The 20,747-nt window shown below is 39.3% G+C and overlaps 2 protein-coding genes across 3 annotated transcripts; one reads left to right on the top strand and one right to left on the bottom strand.

The window, feature by feature from the left end:
* Positions 1–11,996: 11,996 nt before the first annotated feature.
* On the top strand, positions 11,997–14,427 carry LOC126632301 (L-type lectin-domain containing receptor kinase IX.1-like). 2 transcript variants are annotated; one of them, XM_050302660.1, is made up of 2 exons: positions 11,998–12,316; positions 12,435–14,427. In XM_050302660.1, the coding sequence occupies exon 2, from the start codon at positions 12,704–12,706 to the stop codon at positions 14,249–14,251; it is 1,548 nt and encodes a 515-aa protein (XP_050158617.1). In that variant the 5' UTR covers positions 11,998–12,316; positions 12,435–12,703; the 3' UTR covers positions 14,252–14,427. The 2 variants fall into 2 exon arrangements, with proteins under 2 accessions (XP_050158616.1, XP_050158617.1); XM_050302659.1 differs by having other exon boundaries at positions 11,997–14,427.
* LOC126632571 (uncharacterized) lies at positions 14,417–20,430 on the bottom strand. The gene is made up of 11 exons (XM_050302993.1): positions 19,476–20,430; positions 18,844–19,103; positions 18,650–18,745; positions 18,408–18,578; positions 17,727–18,325; positions 16,642–16,688; positions 16,219–16,593; positions 15,631–15,890; positions 15,461–15,556; positions 15,221–15,391; positions 14,417–15,136 (listed from the first exon to the last, which is right to left on the bottom strand). Exons 1-11 carry the CDS (start codon positions 19,843–19,845, stop codon positions 14,537–14,539), a joined length of 3,045 nt encoding a protein of 1,014 aa, XP_050158950.1. The 5' UTR covers positions 19,846–20,430; the 3' UTR covers positions 14,417–14,536.
* Between the last annotated feature and the right edge of the window lie 317 nt (positions 20,431–20,747).

The raw sequence follows: 20,747 nt of genomic DNA, 5'->3' as shown, positions 1-20,747 counted from the left end.
CCAAAGGTACTCCTTTGTGTGAATAGGTGCAATTATTAACGGTGATTCTGTTATACCTTCTTGGTATAGCTTTGCACCGTCGGTGTACGGTGAGTGGACCCCTTCAAAAGCATGTTTTAACAATAGAAATGCATACATGAAAATCATGATTTGATACTTATGTTTTATGAAATACTTTATGAGATAGTATGCTTAATGAGGCTAGATTGAATTATTACTATTTTTCCTATAACCCATGTTCTTATAGAATATCCGATGGATGACGATATGATATTTAGAACATGTTTAGAACACCTCTTTGTAGTATAGATGATGGATGACTTTATACTACGAAGTTGTTTTTCAGTATATATATGTTCAGTGGTTTTGTACTTACCTAGTGGTCCTTTCCGCTACGGGACGTAGGGATAGATTCCGGTCCGTCCCGGGCGACGGTTTGGTGTTGGCATAGGGCCTGGAGTGTGTTTCCTCTGGCTATTTAGCACAGGGACGGGGAGTCGGCATGGGGCCTGTAGTGTATATTCCTCTGACTGTCTGCTCAGAGACGGGGAGCTGGCATGGGGCCTGCAGGTTATCGGACAATTCACTAGTGTTTATTACTTATACAAGTTATGAATTTGAGATATTGCACGGCATGCTAGGTTTCGGAAAATCTATTTTGATCATGATATATATGTTTTCATAAACCTGGGGGTTAGTATGTTGATAACTGTTTTATTATATTTATATCAAACTGGTCCACTCATGTTTGTTTTGCGCCCCCTTCAGGACCTACGAACGAGGATTACGATATAAGCTACGAGGCCTTTCCCTACCAGTGATCCAGTGCTATACTTCTTCTGCTTCGATATCTTTTGTAATATAGCACATCTCTATCTTAAATTCTGTTTGTACTCTGTAATAGACGTATGCTCTGACATTATGCGTTGATCCTAATGTTATTAATTAGAAGTTGATTTTGTAGTATTATTGTGGCTAGTCTTGCTGCCTGTTTTAGCTTATTTATGAGTTTTTACTTAAATTAATGGCTTTCGTCACCCTTTGGGTGTCGGCCAGCATGTGATCATCCCGATGTCACGAGGACATCGGGATCGGGGCATGTCACTAATACCACTATTTAGTACACTATATACGATACATGTTTTATTGAAGGTTTTATGGCATGCTAGGGTTTTCGGAAAACCTATTACTTATTATGCTATATGAGTTTTCATAAATTTTGTGGGTTAGTATGTTTAGTACGTTGTTGAATAACTATGTTAGTACTACTTATATATCAACTTGGTCCACTCATGTTTGTTTTGTGCCCCCTCAGGACCTAGGAACGAGGCATACGATCCGAATTACGAGGCATTCCCCTACGAGTGATATCCTGTCATCCTCTTTGCTTTTGACATCACTTGTAATAGCACTTTCTGTTAAACCTTCCGCTTGTATTCTGAACTAGTAGTATGCTCTGAACATGTCATGCATTATCACTTTTATTATGTTGACAGTTGAACTCTGATATGGATTTTACCACCTGCAAAAGTAAGGATAAAAACACTTTAAATACTTGCAAGAGTACAAGATAATTGCAGGATAGTCGACTCTAGCAAGGTCGTTCTCCACAGGTACTGAATGAATAATTTATTTTAAATCAAATCTTAATTAATTATCTAAAACAGAGTTTGAGAAATAGGTGATTTTGTGATTTCAAATAATTAAAACGAATTTAATGTAAATAATTAAATAAAGTGATAAAATTAAATAAACTAAAAAAATTAAATTGTAAAAGCCTAGGGTTCCGCCGTCACCTTAACAATCTTATGTAGTTCTTCCAATTACTTATGAATTACAAATGCATATTTTGAAGGTTAGGTTTTCCTAATATATGCCTACTTGGACCCCCAACATAGAGCGTATATCAAACATGCAACCCGTCTGTGGTATTCAGATCAAATCTAAACATGCATGACTCATTAAGCTTTGTGAAACCTTTTGAAAAACCATACAACCCTTAAGATGTGGTATTCATCCTTAGTGAACTTGCACATATTAATCACAAGAAGCCATTGTCAATTTCAAGGACCGACCTCCGACCAAAATTGCATCAAATTACTTTTCTAAAGATCCTAATGGTATCTAAGCATTAAGACAATTAGATAGTTTAAACCGGTGATTAATAATTCAGAACTTGCATGCATAATATCATAAGCAAATTGAAAAGAAACTACATATTCTTGCTAAGGCTCGTGGTCTTGCCCTAGCAAACGGAAATTAGTTACTAACAATCATACAACGAAATATTATTAAAAACAAGGATAGAAACACCTTGAAAATAAACTTGAATCCAAAAGCTCTCTAAAGTGTGCGTGCGCTCTCTTCTTTCCCCTCATGGCTAAAAAGCCTTATTTATACTACTACAAAATAAAACCCTAAAGGGTCTTAGAATAAAAATAGGAAACATAATAAAATAATAAAACAGAAAATAAAAGGTTTCCTATTTGAACTGAAATTCGGACTTTTCAGAAAATCGGACTTTTGACCAACCAAATCAACTCCGATTTGGTCCCAAAAGGTCTCTTTTGAAAGCTAAAGACGTTCCCTATAAATCCTCATAAGGAATCTTCCTCAAAATATGCAATCTTGACCTTCAAAATACCCAAAATTTCCAGAAACGTCAATCTAGGAAAGCTGCGCGCTGGGTCTTTATTTCATGGTCAAACGGATTGGTAGAAAAATCTGGAATTTTGACACCATCATCTTGAAAGGCACACGAACATCCTCCAATTGGAATCACTCCAAAATTCATCCGTTTGATCACTTTTTACTCCAGAGGAAGTCGAATGTCCTACATTGGAAATATATAACAAAGTATCAAAATTCTACCAAAATAACCAATAAATTAATACTAAGATTAGGGTAAAATATATGGTATAATATCGCCTCATCAAATACCCCCAAACTTAGCTTTTTGCTTGTCCTCAAGCAAAACAAATACAAAAACTAACAAACCTCAAATACAAAAACTAACAAACCTAAAAACTTTATTAAAATTCAACTAAGACAAAATTTTTATCTTCAAGTTACAATCCATAGAAAATGTTAAAAATCAAAACATCTTTCCAAAAGTTCCAAATAATCCCACCACAGATTCTAAGCCATTTAGAATCAATTATAAAAGAATTCATGAACTTCCTTTGGTGTAAAGTGAACCAAAATGGTTAAAGAAACTCGACTAAAACTCTTACTTCTTGTCCTTTTTATTCCACACATACTAACTTCCAAACATAACTATTAATTATTTTTTTCTTCTTTCCGATTTTTCTCAATTTTTTTTTCCAAACATTTTTTTGTTTCAGTAACAGTAGTGGTCGTGCAATGTTAATTCCCTTAAGCTTTCGATCCAACCCATGTAACGAGCTTTAGGTTAATGACTCCCAAACCACAAAGGCTTTAGGGCACTAGGTGTAGAACACCCCTAAGGACTTATTAACTCGAGCTGAAAAGGCTATGAAACCAACAAACCACTCTGCCCCATTCCAAGATTGAACCGTTTGACGTGAAAATCACTGTTGATCAGACAGGACTGGCCCAGTTAATAGGCAAAGTCTCGGGTGGAACAATTATTACTTTCTTTATAACAACTAAACTTTACTTTACTTAGAACAAAAATTAAAAATTACTTAGACGAAAAGTAAGTGTTTCAATCTCACTCCCCACAAACCATGTTGGTGTGAATGTGCAACTTTCAAAGTATAACTCATGAATTAGTGTCTAAGCAACAATAAATAGAAAAGACTCTACTATGAGATTAATCTTCACCATGTCCATTTGTTCTAACGTTTAAAATAATTTATGGATATTAACTTTTTAAAAAATGAAAATTTTTAACTTGACTCAAAAATTAAAAATCCTAAAAATTTATTTCCCACCCCCAAACTTATATCACACTTTGTCCTCAAGGTGTGGAAATAAAAATAAAAAATAAAAGGGTAAATTACATTTTCATACCTCAGGTTTAGGGTCTATTTCAATTCCTTACAACATCTTTAAAACATTTCACTTTCATACCTTAAGTACTATTTTATTTCAAAATAATACCTCCGTTACATTTTCCATCCATGAATCCGTTAAGTGCTGACGTGACTGCCAACGTGGCACACCACATGGCAAAAAAATAATTTTTTAATTAAAAAAAAACTGAAATCCGCAACCCCTCACCCTAGCAAACAAACCCATAAACCTTAAACCCCCTCCTCCCCCCGACCCACCTCCTTCTCCTCCACTCTCTTCACATCCCCTCCCATCAAGAAACCCAGCAAACCCTCACCCCGCCCCCACCTTCCCCGAGCCCTTTCTCCTCTTCACCTTCACCCTCCATTTTCTCATCTGCAACCTCACCCACCCTTAGCAAACCTAACTCCATCTAGACTACCAAAAAAATTCAAAATTTGAAAGACAAAATTAAATGCATACCTTGTTGTCGGAGCCGACCGACTTGCCGACGAGCAGGGCATGAAAGAAGGGATAACGAGGGTAGGGGTCAGGTTCTGGGCGAGGTGGGTTCTAGGCAAGGTGGGTCACGCAGGGGGGGAGGAAGGTGAGGTCCGGGGGGGGGGGGGAGGGTGAGGTCATTGGTCGCTAGGTCGTGTGGGGGGGGGGGGGAGGGTGGGGTGTGTTGCGGTGCGGGGTGGGCTTTTCTTTTTTCCCCTCTTCTTCTTCTTCTTCCTCTTCTAGGTTGCAGGTCGAACTGGGTTTGGTTTTTTTTTTTTTCTCCCTCTTCTTCTTCTTCTTCTTCTTGTTCTTGTTGCAGGTTTTTTTTTTTAATTTATTTATTCAAGTTTTTTTTTTAATTTAAAAATTATTTTTTTGCCACGTGGCACACATTTGGCAACCACGTTAGCACTTAACGTATTCATGGATGGAAAATGTAACAGAGGTATTATTTTGAAATAAAATAGTACTTAAGGTATGAAAGTGAAATGTTTTGAAGATGTTGTAAGGAATTGAAATATACCCCAAACCTGAGGTATGAAAATGTAATTTACCCAAAATAAAAAATGACTACTTACGACGAGAAATTCCTAAGACACAAAAATAAATGAATCTAGACAAATAAAAGAAAACTAAAATGAACTAAAACATAAAATAGGCAAAGAAACAGCAGAAAATATAATAAAACAAATAACATATAAAAACAAGAAAAAGAACGAGCTGACCTGGAGTCGAGCTCGAGACCTGGAAGCATTGAAGAAGCTCTCCTTGGACGCACACACGAAGCCACACGTGCAGCCTTCACGTGTCAAGTACCCTAGCATTTGCCTATTTGAGCTGAGTGATCAGCTCGCATTTTTTATTTCGATCCACAGGTGCAAAATTGCATCCTAAGTGGATTTGCACATATTAATCACAAGAAGCCTTCGTCAATTTTAGGGACCGACCTCCGACCAAAATTGCATCAAATTACTTTTCTAAAGATCATAATGGTAGCTAAGCATTAAGACAATTAGATAGTTTAAACCGGTGATTAATAATTCAAAACTTGCATGCATAATATCATAAGCAAATTGAAAAGAAACTACATATTTTTGCTAAGGCTCGTGGCCTCGCCCTAGCAAACGGAAATTAGTTACTAACAATCATACAATGAAATATTATTAAAAACAAGGATAGAAAACACCTTGAAAATAAACTTGAATCCAAAAGCTCTCTAAAGTGTGCGTGTGTTCTCTTCTTTCCCCCTTATGGCTAAAAAGCCTTATTTATACTACTACAAAATAAAATCTTAAAGGGTCTTAGAATAAAACTAGGAAACATAATAAAATAATAAAACAGAAAATAAAAGGTTTCCTATTTGAACTGAAATTCGGACTTCTCAGAAAATCGGACTTTTGACCGACCAAATCAACTCCGATTTGGTCCCAAAAGGTCTCTTTTGAAAGCTAAAGACGTTCCCTACAAATCCTCATACGAATCTTCCTCAAAATATGCCATCTTGACCTTCAAAATACCCAAAATGTCCAAAAACGTCAATCTGGGAAAGAAGTGCGCTGGGTCTTTATTTCATCACCATGGTCAAACAAATTGGTAGAAAAATCTGGAATTTTGACACCATCATCTTGAAAGGCACACAAACATCCTCCAATTGGAATCACTCCAAAATTCATCCGTTTGATTACTTTTTACTCCAGAGGAAGTCGAATGTCCTACATTGGAAATATATAACAAAGTATCAAAATTCTACCAAAATAACCAATAAATTAATACTAAGATTAGGGTAAAATATATGGTATAACATCACCTCATCAAACTTATTATATTATTTTATTAAGGTTGTATTTGAATATTACATTGTGTAGTTATGCGTGAAATTTATATGCATGTTTCACATGTTCTCGGCATATGCATCCATGAAATGGCTTGAGTCACCCTCGGGTGTCGGCCAGCACGTGGCCATCCCGTTGTCCTTCAGACACCGGGATTGGGGCGTGTCAGATTGGTATCAGAGTATACTTAGGACTTTGTTCTTCCATTTGGTAATCATAATCTCTCTTGTAGCCATAATCTTTCATCCTTCTAAATCTTGTTTGCCTCTTATCAGAATCATGGATCCTCCTGGTGGGAATGTACCTCGACGACCTCGTTATGGTTTAATGGGTGGGATTCAGCAATTGACCTCCGCTCTACGAAATGTTTTTCGTGGGAGTAGCATGCTGAGTCGTACTTATATGGAGATTGCTCGGAGTCACGACATTACTAAGCTGTATGTAGTTTGAGCCTGTAAGGATGCTGAGGATTAGCTAGAAAAGATGGAGGACACTTTAGAGAGTATGAAATGCCTAGCGTCTGAATGGGCGAATACTGCTGGTTACTTCCTTTAGAGTAACACGAGATATTGGTGGAAGTCGGTGATGGGCTATCGCCCACGTAACTCTATAATGACTTGGGCTACGTTCAGGAGACTTTTCATCAAACCTTTTTTAGCCCCGATATCAGCTGAGGAAGAGACAGGAATTCCTAAAATTTTTCCAGGGCAATCTGAGTATTACAGAGTTTGATAGTACATTTCGACGATTGTCGAGACATCACCGCGAAACCTATGAGAACCCTCAAGAGATGATGATGGTGCAGCTGGGGATTGCTATGAACGATGACATCTGTGAGCTTCTGGCACCATATAGGTATGCATCATACGATGATTGAAGCAGCTTTGAGGGTCGAACAGACGAGGTGGAGCAGACTTAACCAGAATCGGCCACGGAACTAGAACCAACCTAGAAACCAGAATCAGTGGGGTCGTGGATTCTGATCCCGGAGCATGAGGGAGCCTTCTACTTCTTATGATTCTTTCGGCCTTAGACACTCTCAGTCGTTCAAGCGATAGGGTCAGGGTTCGGGATCATCCAGTGAGGGCTCGGCAGTAAGATGGCGAGGCGATCTTTCAGTCATTTTAATCCAACGGTTACGACTTGTGCGTGTTGTGGTAAGCGTCATCAGGGTGATTGCAGTACTCTAGCCCTCACGGTTTTGTTTCTGGGAACTCACGAGCAACTTCCCAGTGGGTCACCCATCTTGGGATTGCTCTAGCCCCCTTCTCGCTTAACTTCGGAATTCTTACGGAACCCGAAGCCAATGAGCTCCCAAAAAGCTTCGTGCTAGATAGGGATGGGAATATACATTTAAGGATCACTCCCCTCGTCGGCACACTTCCGGCCAGGGATTGGCTCTGATACCATTTGTCACATCCCAGCCCGGGGTGGATTACTTCTCGAGCCTGCTCCACCACCGTAGCACGATATTATCCGTTTTGGGCCCCGACTTCGCCCTCACGGTTTTGTTTCTGGGAACTCACGAGCAACTTCCCAGTGGGTCACCCATCCTGGGAGTGCTCTAGCCCCCTTCTCGCTTAACTTCGGAATTCCTACGGAACCCGAAGCCAGTGAGCTCCCAAAAGGCCTCGTGCTAGGTAGGGATGGGAATATACATTTAAGGATCACTCCCATGGGCGATGTGGGATGTTACACATCCCAATAGGCCCAAGCCTAGATGCCCAGGCCTAAACCCAGTCGGAGCCCAGATCCCAGTCGGCGGGTGGGCTTGCACGTGGGCGTCTGTCTTGGCCGGCGTGTGGAGCACATGCGCCTCCACCGGAGGTACTGTGCTCCACTACCGTCCACGGCAATGACTTTTTCGGCAAACTTTCCAGCAACCCAACTCGGCACGTGGCCGTCTGGGCCGCCGCCCCGAGGTCCCCCTTATGTTTTTAGACATCCTGAATCCATTTATGACGTCTGTTTTTCGAAATTCAATCGTTATGGTAGAGTTTTATTAATTGGACCCTTTATGTGCTTAGGTGCGTTTATTAGCGGCATTTCCGTCCTTCCTATTTCACACGGCTCTTCGACGACGGAGTATCTATGAGTGGACCCTTTCTAAAATGCATGATTTATTATTAAATACATGAAAAGCATGATTTTATGGATACGTTTTATGAAACGTTTATGAGTAAATTGGTTTCACGCTTTATGAATTATCATGCTTTATCGATTTTACATTCTTCGTGGTATATATGATTGATGACTATATACTATGAACATGATTTATGATATGATGTTTGAGCTACTGAGCTCTGTTGAGATATATATACTTATACTTTGGAAAGATTATGTTCAATGATTTTTGTGCTTACTTAGTGGTTACTCGAATGTCCTGCCTATAGGCGAATGATCTGCAAGCGAGCGAATGTCCTGCCTACGGACGAATATCCTGCCTACGGGCGAATGTCCTGCCTACGGACGAATGATCTGCCTATGGGCAAATGACCTGCCTTCGGGCAATACTAATACCACTATTTAGCACACTATATACGATATATGTTTTATTGAAGGTTTTATGGCATGCTAGGGTTTTCGGAAAACCTATTACTTATTATGCTATATGAGTTTTCATAAACTTTGTGGGGTTAGTACGTTGTTGAATAACTATGTTAGTACTACTTATATATCAACTTGGTCCACTCATGTTTGTTTTGCGTCCCCTCAGGACCTAGGAACGAGGCATACAATCTGAGCTTACGAGGCATTCCCCTACCAGTGATATCATGTCATCCTCTTTGCTTTTGACATCACTTGTAATAGCACTTTCTGTTACACCTTCCGCTTGTATTTTGAACTATTAGTATGCTCTGAACATGTCATGCATTATCACTTTTATTATGTTGACAGTTGAACTTATGATATTATTTTGTTAAGGTTGTATTTGAATATTACATTGCGTAGTTATGCGCAAAATTTATATGCATGTTTCATGGCATATGCATTCATGAAATGACTTGGGTCATCCTCGAGTATCGGCCAGCACGTGACAATCATGTTGTCCTTCGGACACCGAGATCGGGGCGTGGCATATTTCCTTGCTGTTTCGAAATTGTTAGGCCTTTTTCCTTGAGAAATCAAAACATTATGCAATTTCTCTGCAGATTTTTCTTTCCTTTTTACTAAAACTTGCACAAATTTCATCCTAATTATCAGACAATGATCTTTCACAACTTAAACAAGTGCTAAATTTTTAGTATCTTCTTCCTTTCCATCCATCTTTTCGCTCCCTTTGCCAATCCACTTTCCTTCAGCTTCCCACAATTCGACCTCGGCTCAAATAAAATACTCTACGCGGGCGATGCCTCTCTGTCCTTCACAAGAGAGCTCAACACGCAGAATATCTACTGCCTCAACCTCCACAACAAGATTGCTCCTCCCACGGATCCATAACTGATACCTCTGAACATGTAGGTCTGTAGAAACCGAGCTACATCAGATTCTCTGTGTTTCCTTCTTTTTAAACTACTACCTTTATCTTGCTACATGGCTGTATGATTTCATATATGAAACATCTGAATTGGTATATCTGTTAAATGTTTGTTTGTTCGTCATGCTTTAGCACATGGGGCAGTTTAATTTTCTTGCGAAATGACAAACTGCGGCAGCTACATACGCAAGAATAAACTTCAATGAACAGTCTGAATTTCGAACAGAAAAATTTAGCAGCAGCCGAATACTACATTCATTTTCACTTTAGCATCCAAGTTTTCACTAGAAAACCATTGAATACATCTGGGGTGCCTGAAGAAAAATATAATTCTTAGAAGTGAATCTGATTATCAGTTCCCCCTCAAGAAAAAACGAATTTGTTCCGTCCGCTCGTCACATCTAGGCTTTCAGCTCCAGCATGAACAATTTGTCTCATTAAAGCCAAATTGGTTGCCATCAAGAAGCTATATTTCTTGTATACACTGTTTAAAAATCATCTTCTAGCTCCGTCTAGGCCGCGCCTAGGCACTAGACGGCTGGTCACTGCCTCGATTAATCCTTAGCCGTTTGAAAGTTAATAAAGGTCGTCTAGACCGGACTAGACGCCCGCCTAAGCACCCTCCTAGGTCGCGCCGAGCCTAGGCACTAGGCGGCTGGTCACTGCCTCGATTAATCCTTAGGCGTTTGAAAGTTAATAAAGGTCGTCTAGACCTGACTAGACGCCCGCCTAAGCACCCTCCTAGGTCGCGCTCTCATTTAGACAAAAAATAGATAACTTTCACTTTGCATTCTATTTTAAGAAAACTAATAAAAATGACTTCAAATCTTTGCATTTTAATAAATAAATAAAAAATCATCTACTAACTTTTATTTAATGATAAGGACAAAATAATTATAAAAAAAAAAACATAAAAAACCACATGAGCTGGCGTGCACCCCACCCCACCCCCCTTTCCACTTTTTTTTCTCTCCATTGTCAGCTATCATTAAGACATTATTTTTATTTTCTTAGAATAAGAGAAATACTTCAAATTGAATTACATTTTTCAGTTTTATTTTTGTGGTGTTATTTTCCAATAGTAATCAAGATGATGAGAGATTTTTCAATGTGCCCGGAACACGGGATGATACACCACGTCTCAATACAAGTGGTCAAATTCTTGTGTTAAAAAATAAAATTTTCCACTACTTACATAATAACACGTGATGTAGAAAGTTAAGATTGTAGGTGGAAGAGAAGAGGAAGCCGCAGATGGATGGACAATAGAAGAACATTAAGTAAATGGTGTAGAAAGTTAAGAAATTGAAGAGATACAGAGAAAATTTGATGAGTATCAAAGAAAATTAGAAGAAGAAAATGTGTTTGGAAAGTGAGAATGTGTCAAGAAAATTCAAGAAGATAAGAGAGAAGAATGTAATACCGTTAAGTTTCATAAGAAGTGTAGTAAGTTTCATAAACAGTGTAGTATCGTTAGGTTTTATAAACAGTGTAGCACCGTTAAATTTCATAAACAATGTAGTAAGTTTCGTAAACAGTGTAGTAAGTTTCATAAACAGAAGTTTCATAAACAGTGTCGTAAAGTTTCATAAACAGTGTCGTAAGTTTCATAAACAGTGTAGTACCGTTAAGTTTCATAAACAGTTTGTGTGAAGACGCACGAGTCCGCACGTCAGATTTTTTTTTAATTTTTTTTAATATTAAAATTATGTCTTTTTCATTAAAATTTAAGTTATTTTGTCCTTTTTATTAAAATTTAAGGATTTTTCATTAAAATTTAAGTATTTTTCATTAAATAAAGTTATAGCATGGTTTTTTATTAAAATAAATTTAGCCCAAGCCATTTTCATGAATGTTCTCTTTTATTTTTTCAATAAATTATAAGAGACTTATTGAATACTTGGATGAACACTCATTATATGATTGTTCCCCTCGTTTTCAATATGTCCTATTGTTTTATAATCTATATGTCATTCTATTTTGCAATTTATTTATATCGATATTGTTATGAAGTATAAGTAGATATTTATTTATATGTTATATATAGTTAAATTTAACAAAACTGCATAGGCCCCATCATTCGGCTTGCGCCTAGCTCCTTTTAGAAGCTTGCTTGTATATGAACTCAAATTTATAAAGTCTGAATCAGTACATCTTTGTTTTTGAGTGGCACTACTTACTAGCATGTAGGTTTGAATATTTTCTTGTACAGATGAAGAAGACAGATCAGAGACTGGTAGCCATTCTTAGCACTATCCTTTTCTGCAGTGACCTAGTAGTCCCCGATCTGTCTTCGTCTTGCAATGGAAATAATTGAATCCTATCCGGTATGAAAGGGTGGACAAGGTAAAGAGGCGAACAATTGCATTTATTTTTAGATTATATCAGCAGTTTATTTGTGGCTATTAGTTTGGTTTCAATCTCTCCTATTCTGTTAAACTTGGGTTAATTAGAATTGTGAGAAGTTGTGTGAGAAGCGCAGTTGCGTTCGAATGCAATGTCGCTAAACAACACAAGCAGCAGAGAGGTAAGTTTTCGTCTTCAATACTTCTTCATTTTGATCACCTGCTTCCCTCACTTTGCTCAGCCACTTTCCTTCAATATTACACAATTTTATCATGGTACAACGAACATTGTCTACGAAGGTGACGCAGCGCCTGTACTAGGAGGGATTGAACTCAACGCAGAGTCTACATGGACGTGGACCGTTGGGCGGGCTACATATGCAGACCCTTTGCACTTATGGGACTCCAACTCCGGGTCACTTGCAGACTTCACTACTCATTTCACTTTCAATATCAACGCTGCTGGCCAAAACCATAGTGACGGGTTTGCGTTTTTCCTTGCTCCTGTTGGTGTCCCAATTCCGACTAACTCGGGTGGGGGTTATCTCGGATTATTCAACAGCACCACCATGTCACACAACAAAATTGCTTCCGTCGAGTTCGATACCTTCTCAAACAGTTACTGGGATCCAGCCGGACCGCATGTTGGGATCAATATCGATAAAATCGCTTCTGCTGTTCATGCTAGTTGGAACTTTAGCAGCGATTATAATAAGAAGAATGTGAATGTGTGGATAACTTACAATGCTACCACTAAAAACCTCAGTGTGTTCTGGACAAACAAGGAAAACCCTGTTTTCGTAGGCAATTCTTCTCTTTCTTACGTTGTTGACTTACGCGAGTGCCTTCCCGATTTGGTTACAATTGGTTTTTCAGCTGCTAGCGGACAATACCCCGAGCGGCACACGATATACTCATGGGATTTCAATTCAAGTTTGGATCCTACGCATGAGAAAAACAGGAAACACAAGTGGAAAGGAAACGAGAAATGGTTGACAGTGGTCGTTGCGGCTTCCTTCTTGATTGTGGCGATTGGCGTGGCCTTATGTTGTTTGGTTAAAAGGATTGGATCGTTTGCGAACAGAAATCACAGCTCCAATGGATTGCACTCTATAAGTGCGAAGCTTGAGAGACTAGCTGTCCCAAAAAGGTTTTCTTACCAAGAATTAGTCGCGGCCACTAATGACTTCGCGAAAGAAAGAAGGCTAGGCCAGGGAGGGTCAGGACAAGTTTATAAAGGGATCTTACAAGATCTTGGCAGCCTAGTTGCTGTTAAGAGAATCTTGACAGAATCCGAGCGCTATGAGAAAATCTTCATCAATGAAGTGAAGATAATAAGCCACTTATTTCATCGAAATCTGGTCCAGTTCATTGGATGGTGTCACAAGAATGGAGAATGCTTGCTTGTTTATGCATACATGTCCAACGGCAGCCTTGACACGCACCTGTTTGGTTCTCGAGTAACTCTGCAATGGGAATCCCGGTACAAGATAGCTTTAGGGTTGGCCTCGGCACTTCATTACCTACACGAAGAAGCAGAGCAATGTGTCCTTCACAGGGATATCAAATCAGCTAACGTACTGTTGGACAATAATTTCAGCACTAAGCTTGGTGATTTTGGTATTGCGAAGCTCGTGGATCCGCGATTCAGGAGTCAGACAACAGGGGTAGTAGGGACTTTCGGATACATGGCCCCAGAATATGAAAGTGGAGGGAGGGCCAGCAAAGAATCAGACATTTACAGTTTAGGAGTTGTAGCCTTGGAAATTGCATGTGGAAGGAGGACTTACCAAGATGGAGAGTATCATGTGCCACTTTTCCGGTGGGTTTGGCAGCTCTACCTTGCCGGAAATCTTCTCCACGTAGCCGATGAGAGATTAAATTTGAACTTTGATAGAAATGAAATGGAATGTTTGCTATTTGTGGGGTTATGGTGCACCCACCCCAGGAAAACGGAAAGACCAAAAGCAGGGCAGGTGATAAAGGTTCTTCAGCTCGAAGCGCCGCTGCCAGAACTTCCACCAGACATGCATGACCATTATCCACTGCCTCAACCTCAACAAGAAGCCGATTCAGCCTCTCACATATCTTTAACTTCTAGCTTGGATGGTCGTTGAAGTAGTACTGCCTTACTCATGCTACAAGATTGTATGATTTCAGATATAAAATCTGATTTAGTATCTTTATTTCTTGTTGCTAGTTAATCCTTCTTGTTAGTTCGACATGCTTTCGCATAAGGGGACCATGTAATCTGTTAGCGAAATAACAAATTGCATCAGCAATTTAAGGACAATACTTACGTCCATCTCAAATATCGAAATTCAATCTGCAAGCTGAATGTGTTTCTGAAAACAAAACAAAAAATGATTTGGAGATGAAATGTTTTTTTCATTTTTGTTGAGCTATCTACCATCAACTCTCTTTACAAGGGAGACCAATTCAATGTTCTCTGTTTCTGTAGTTTCAATATCTCCCTTCGTGTTCAAAATTTCTGTTGGAAGAATGGCGGATCTCGCATCAGATTTGGGTACCAAAAACAGCAGAAAGAGAGGAGTTAATCTCAACAAGTTCCTAATCAGAATGGCAAGCCAGAGATTATCAAATTTTGTCCTTGTAACCTTCAATGCATGCAGTAAGACGCCTCCTCCCCACGATGCTGACATAACTCCAACATTTTCGATTGACATGAGCAGAGCGAAAAAAGTTCCTTCAATTCCAGAGGGACAAAGCCTTGAGCTGAGCACAAGGAGAGGCATCCATTTGAGCCTTCCTATCATTTGAGATACACTTTCATCAATCACAACGAAGAAATAATCAGGTATGCCAAACTTCAAATTCAATCGCAAAACGAGCATCAAATCTAATGTTCCTGACAACCCGTATATCAACTGAGTCCAGAAGAGCAAGTCCCGGAAGGGATGATCCTTCAGAACATTTTGATAGAGTACTGCCCCCAATAGTGAACCAACTGAACCTATCGCGAATATATATCCGACATTCTCCTGCATAAAGATGTGAATGATTAACTTTAAAAATATATTCATCTTAGTTTCTAAAACTCAGTCTCGTAAATGATAATCGAATACCTCAGAGAGAGACGGGCCATCCTTCGCGTCTGTATACCAGTAGAACATTCCGTCGAGGATGGTCAAGCTCAATGCAATGGATAAGTACATGTACAAGCAAGGTCTCCATACCTCAGGGCATTTCAATGTTGTCCACATGGCTTTTCCAGCATCAATAAACTTCTGACCGACCTGCGCCAGCATGGAATATTAGGCAATTAGCTTGAAAAGAAGCAAGAATCAGCAGGAGTATAAAACTACCGATGTGAAAGAAAATTTGGGTGAGCGAGGTTCATCAAGCAGAGTTCCAACTACAACTACAAGTCCTGATGGGATTGCCAACAGGCCGAAAACTCCCTGCCACAGAAGAGGAGATAGAATCATGATATTTTCAATTGAAATATGAGAGCAGAAGTTTTAAAGAAGCTGACCTTAGGGCCTATAAGATGAACAAAGATACCACTAATGGAGAATCCGACAAGTGCCCCAATGGACTCAGTTAAGGCACACAGACTTTGGATATCTGATGCAAGTGAAGGGTGAAGGATACTGTTCTTTGCTGCACAGGCATCTATGGTGACATCTGCTATAGCAACTCCAGCACTTCCACCTGTTAATACCAAGATGGCAAGTGCGAGATGCAGCTTTTCGTGGAACGATATTAGGAGCATCGAGATCACACCAATAGAACCTAACATCAAATAAAACATGAACCAGCTAATAATGAGACCCTTCATCCCATGAACAATCAGTCCTTCCTGCTCGTGGTTCGTATAGGGAATGGTTTGTTGATCTAAAACATGTAGATTTCGAACACCGAAGGGAAAGCAACACGTCTAAAATCAACAACATTTGAAATTAAATGCCTACTCATTCCCTATACAAACCCCGAACATAATGCCCAAACTGCATTTTAAAACATGAAATATATCCTCAAGTTTATATTTAACCTTGGACATAAAAACCAACTAGAACTATTGATTTTTTGGTTAACAAGAAACTAAAACTGCATCACTTACCAGCAAAAATGAAATAAGGCCGTCTTCGATACCCGAAAATGGGGAGAACATCAGTGAGGAGACCCCAGATAGGCTTGACAATCCAAGGAATATAGATAATTCCTCGGTAAAATTGGGCTTCAGAAGGCTGCACCTTCTGCACATCCTTCATGTAGTACTCCGTACCGATGCGAGAAAGAGCGTCACCCATTCCCTGACTTATTCCATAAACAACAACTACCCCCCATACAAAACTCCAATGCAATTCCACACACAGCATTTTGAACCATTGTATTGGAGTACAGAGAGCACCACAGCACCCTTTTTTCGGTTCACTTTCGTATGTAGTATCGCCAGAGGGATCGAGAACCTCCTCCTCCTCCTCTTTCACCATCACTCACTTCCCTATACAGATTTGCAGGAAACAACAACAACTCAGCAAACAGATCAGAGTTTCCTGAACTCTGGGAATCTGTGTTTCCTGAACAATGCTTGAAATTGAAAACCCTTCAAAACCCAGTTCGAGTTTTCGGTTTTTTCGATCTGGGTTTCTTCGAAACTATTGGAAACTCCTGAAGGAAGCTTGAACTGAGTTTCTTCGAGACAAAACGAAAAACACAGAGACAGCAGCTTTCTTGAATAATTTTGCAATGATGGCGTACTTCATTCTTTTCTGATTAGTTATGGATCTCAGAAAATGAAAAACCAGCTAACTTCAAGATCGAGATGGATTAAAAAAAACCTCATAGCTAGCTGCAAGCCTCCAAGTTAGCAGAGCTGAGAAGGGCGCCAAGTTGACTTTTCCCAACGAAATCTTCCTTTTTTTTTTTCTTTTGAACATACGACGATGTAATTAACTGTGGAGTGCCGGATTTGGGCTGGGTCGCACTCGCACAATGTGTCTAAATTGATATCAAATTTGACATTCTCGAAATTCGCACATCAAAATTTTCATTTATAAGTTGAGAGATATTACTAGGTTATAATAGTAATAAGTGGTTTAATCAACCGAATCTATGTACACCCTAGTCTTATTTACTAGTTATTGGGTTTTAGTTTGGACTGTGATTTTCACTCTCCTAATTGTTTTTTTTTCCTTCACTCTTCGCCTTATTTTTGTCTCTATATTCTCTAGGCTCAAAAATTTGGTTACTATTGTTATTTCGGGTACTCTCCCTCCCCTCAAGTAACAAACTATCTTCTTCATCCTTCAACGACCCAAAAATTTTGTCTTCAAATTCAGCTAAGTGAACAAATGTAAGTTAGAACAGTTGGTATAGATCAGTATTATATCTGAAAGTGCGATACAAGAAAAACGGATATAATTTTAATTCATCCAAACAATTTTCTTAATGCATCTCACCATATATAGTTGGACTACCTTGAAATATATTTCTCAATATTAAACAAAATGCGGGAAATAATAAAAAAAATGTGTGTGATAGTAGCACATTTCCAACTCTAGCTTGGTCTTCAAGTATGCTTTTGAAACCAAAAACGATTTTGGTGTAAATTTTTCGTAGTCCGGCTATCGATCGTCTGCTCTGTTTACAAGGGAGACTAACTCAACGTTCTTTGTTTCCAGAGTTTCGATATCCTCTTTCGTGTTTGCGATTTCGGTCGGAAGAATCGAAGAGTTCGGATCAGCTCTAGGCACCAAAAACAGCAGACAAAGAGGAGCTAATCTCAAAAGGTTCCTAATCAGAATGGCTAGCCAGAGATTATCAAATTGCGTCCGTGTAACCTTCAATACGTGCAGTAAAATGCCTCCTCCCCATGTTGCCGAGACAAGTCCAACGTTATCAATCGACATGAGCAGAGCGAAGAAAGTTCCTTCGATTCCAGGGGGACAAAGCTTTGAGCTGAGTACAAGAAGAGGCATCCACTTGAGCCTTCCGGTCATTTGAGATACACTTTCATCAATCACAACGAAGAAATAATCGGGTATGCCAAACTTCAGATTCAATCGCAAAACGAGCATCAAGTCTAATGTTCCTGACACCCCGTAAATCAACTGAGTCCAGAAGAGCAAGTCCCGGAAAGGATGATCCTTTAGAACACTTTGATAGAGTACTGCCCCCAAAAGGGAACCAACTGAACCTATTGAGAATATGTATCCAACATTCTCCTGCATAAAGATGTGACTGATTAAATTCATATAGCGATTACTGAGGTCATAAAATCCACTCTAATTAGTAATTGTCGAATACCTGAGAGAAATGTGGACCATCTTTCGAGTCTGTATACCAGAAGAACAGTCCGTCGAGGATATTCAAGCTCAATGCAAGGGAAAAGTACATGTATACGCATGGTCTCCATACATCAGGGCATTTCAATGTTGTCCACATGGATTTGCCAGCATCGACAAGCTTCTGATTCACCTGTGCCCAACATGCAACATTAGATCGTGATCATGAAAGAGAGAAAACCCAAGAATCGAGCAAAGGACTACCTGTGTGTAAGCGAAGTTTGGTGAATGAGGTTCCTTGATTAAAGTTCCGATTAAGAACACAAGTCCAAATGGGATTGCCAACAAGCCGTACACCCCCTACCAAGGAAGAGGAGAAAGAAACTCTAATGTTAAAAATGCCATTTTTTCTAAGAAGTTTTAAAAACTTGAACAGATACAAGTGAAAATAAACTGACCTTAGGGCCTAGAAGATGAACGAAGATACCGCTAACAGAGAACCCCAGTAGTGCTCCTATGGAGGAACTCAGGGCACACAGGCTCTGGATATCGGCTGCGAGACTAGGATGGTTAATACTGTTATGTGCCACACACGCATCGATGGTCACATCTGCGACAGCCACTCCACCACTTCCGGTTGTTAATGCCAAGAGGGCAAGTGCAATGTGCAACTTTGCATGGAACGATAAAACGAGCATTGCCATCGCACCAACAGAACCTAATAAAAACATGGCATTGATGAGCTAATCAGGACACCATGTCAGCTAGAAACTCCTACACATGTCACCTCATAAATCCATGCGGAATGTTCGAATTTTCTTTTTTTCGTAAAAAAAAGCAAAAGTTACAAAAAAAAAGCAAAAGTTCAACTGATATTCTCATCTATTAGAATAGTCCGGCTATGGAATGGACATCCGTTCCTTAATAAAGACAGACTGCCAATACGTCCGAGAAAACGTACCAACATAGTATCGATGCATAGTTTGTGGAATTTAAAGCCAAATGTGAGCACATCGATTGAACATCAAAACACACACAAAAAAAAACTTTTAAATTTGAATTAACATGAAACTAAAGCTGCATCGTTTACCTGCTATAATGAAATAAGGCCGTCTTCGATACCCAAAAATGGGAAGAACATCAGTGAGGAGGCCCCAGAGAGGCTTGACAAGCCAAGGAATATTGGTGACTCCCTGATAAAATTGAGCTTCAGAAGGCTGCACCTTCTGCACATCCTTCATGTAATACTCCGTGCCGACGCGATAAAGAGCTCCGCCGAGTCCTTGACTTACTCCATAAACAACCACCACCCCCAATACAAAACTCCAATGCAGTTCCACGCATAGCATTCTGAACCATTGGATTGGAGTGCAGAGAGCTCCACAACACCCTTTTTCCGGCTCTTTTTCCTCTGCAATATCGCCGGAGGGATTCAGAACCTCCTCCTCTTCCTCCACCATTACTCACTTCCCAATAAAAATTTGCAGAAAATGACTACAACCCAGAAAGCAGATCGGTGTTGTTTCCTGAAAAATTGGAATCTGATTCCAGAACTTTCTGCCTCAAATTGAAAAACCCAGTTCAAGATTCAGCTTTTCTCGAACTGGGTTTCTTCCAAATGATGGATTCTTCTCAGAGAAGCTTCAAATTTCTGATCTTGATTTTGGCTTCTGCTTAATCAAAAAGCGCCAACAACCACAACAGAAAACCAGAAAACGAAAAAGCAAGCACAGAAGCAGCAGCTTTCGAAATTAATTCACAGTGATGGATCTGAGTAAGGTGGACCGTGGATCAAAGGGCTCCTGGTAGATATAGATTCAAGGTAGCAGAAGAACAGAGAAGAAGGGTATCTCTTACCCTCCCCGACGTTGACTTTAACCAAAGTAAAAGGTTCACAGTTTTACTCCATTTCGTTTATCAAAATCCGATCTTGGTTTTCAGTTTTTACAGTGTTACTATCGGGTACTGTATAACGTGTGGAATTTTCTGGCAGCAAAATCATTTGGACCCAGTGAGAAGAAAACAAGAGAAAGAAGTCACCTGCTCGCCGTGATGAGAGATTTTTCACAGCGGCTGCCCACTAATACGACATATGTTATTATTATATTATTGAACAGAATATAAATAAATAAAATGTTATTAACATTACAAAAATTTTATTCTACATTTTTTACCAATGTATTTTTTTTTAATTGTAGAAAGCTTGAAGTGAAAAATGAGATTTTTGGAGTGCCAATAACAATTCCTTAAAAAACTCTCTAATTATAAAATGATATGTGATGTGTCATCATGTGCTTCAAGCACACTGAAAATTTTCTTGTCACATTTATACTGAGCTAATGAACAATGAACTTTTAGATTT

The sequence above is a fragment of the Malus sylvestris genome, chromosome 8 (genome assembly GCF_916048215.2).
Source record: "Malus sylvestris chromosome 8, drMalSylv7.2, whole genome shotgun sequence".
Taxonomy (NCBI): domain Eukaryota; kingdom Viridiplantae; phylum Streptophyta; class Magnoliopsida; order Rosales; family Rosaceae; genus Malus; species Malus sylvestris.
This window is presented reverse-complemented; position numbering and strand designations above follow the sequence as displayed.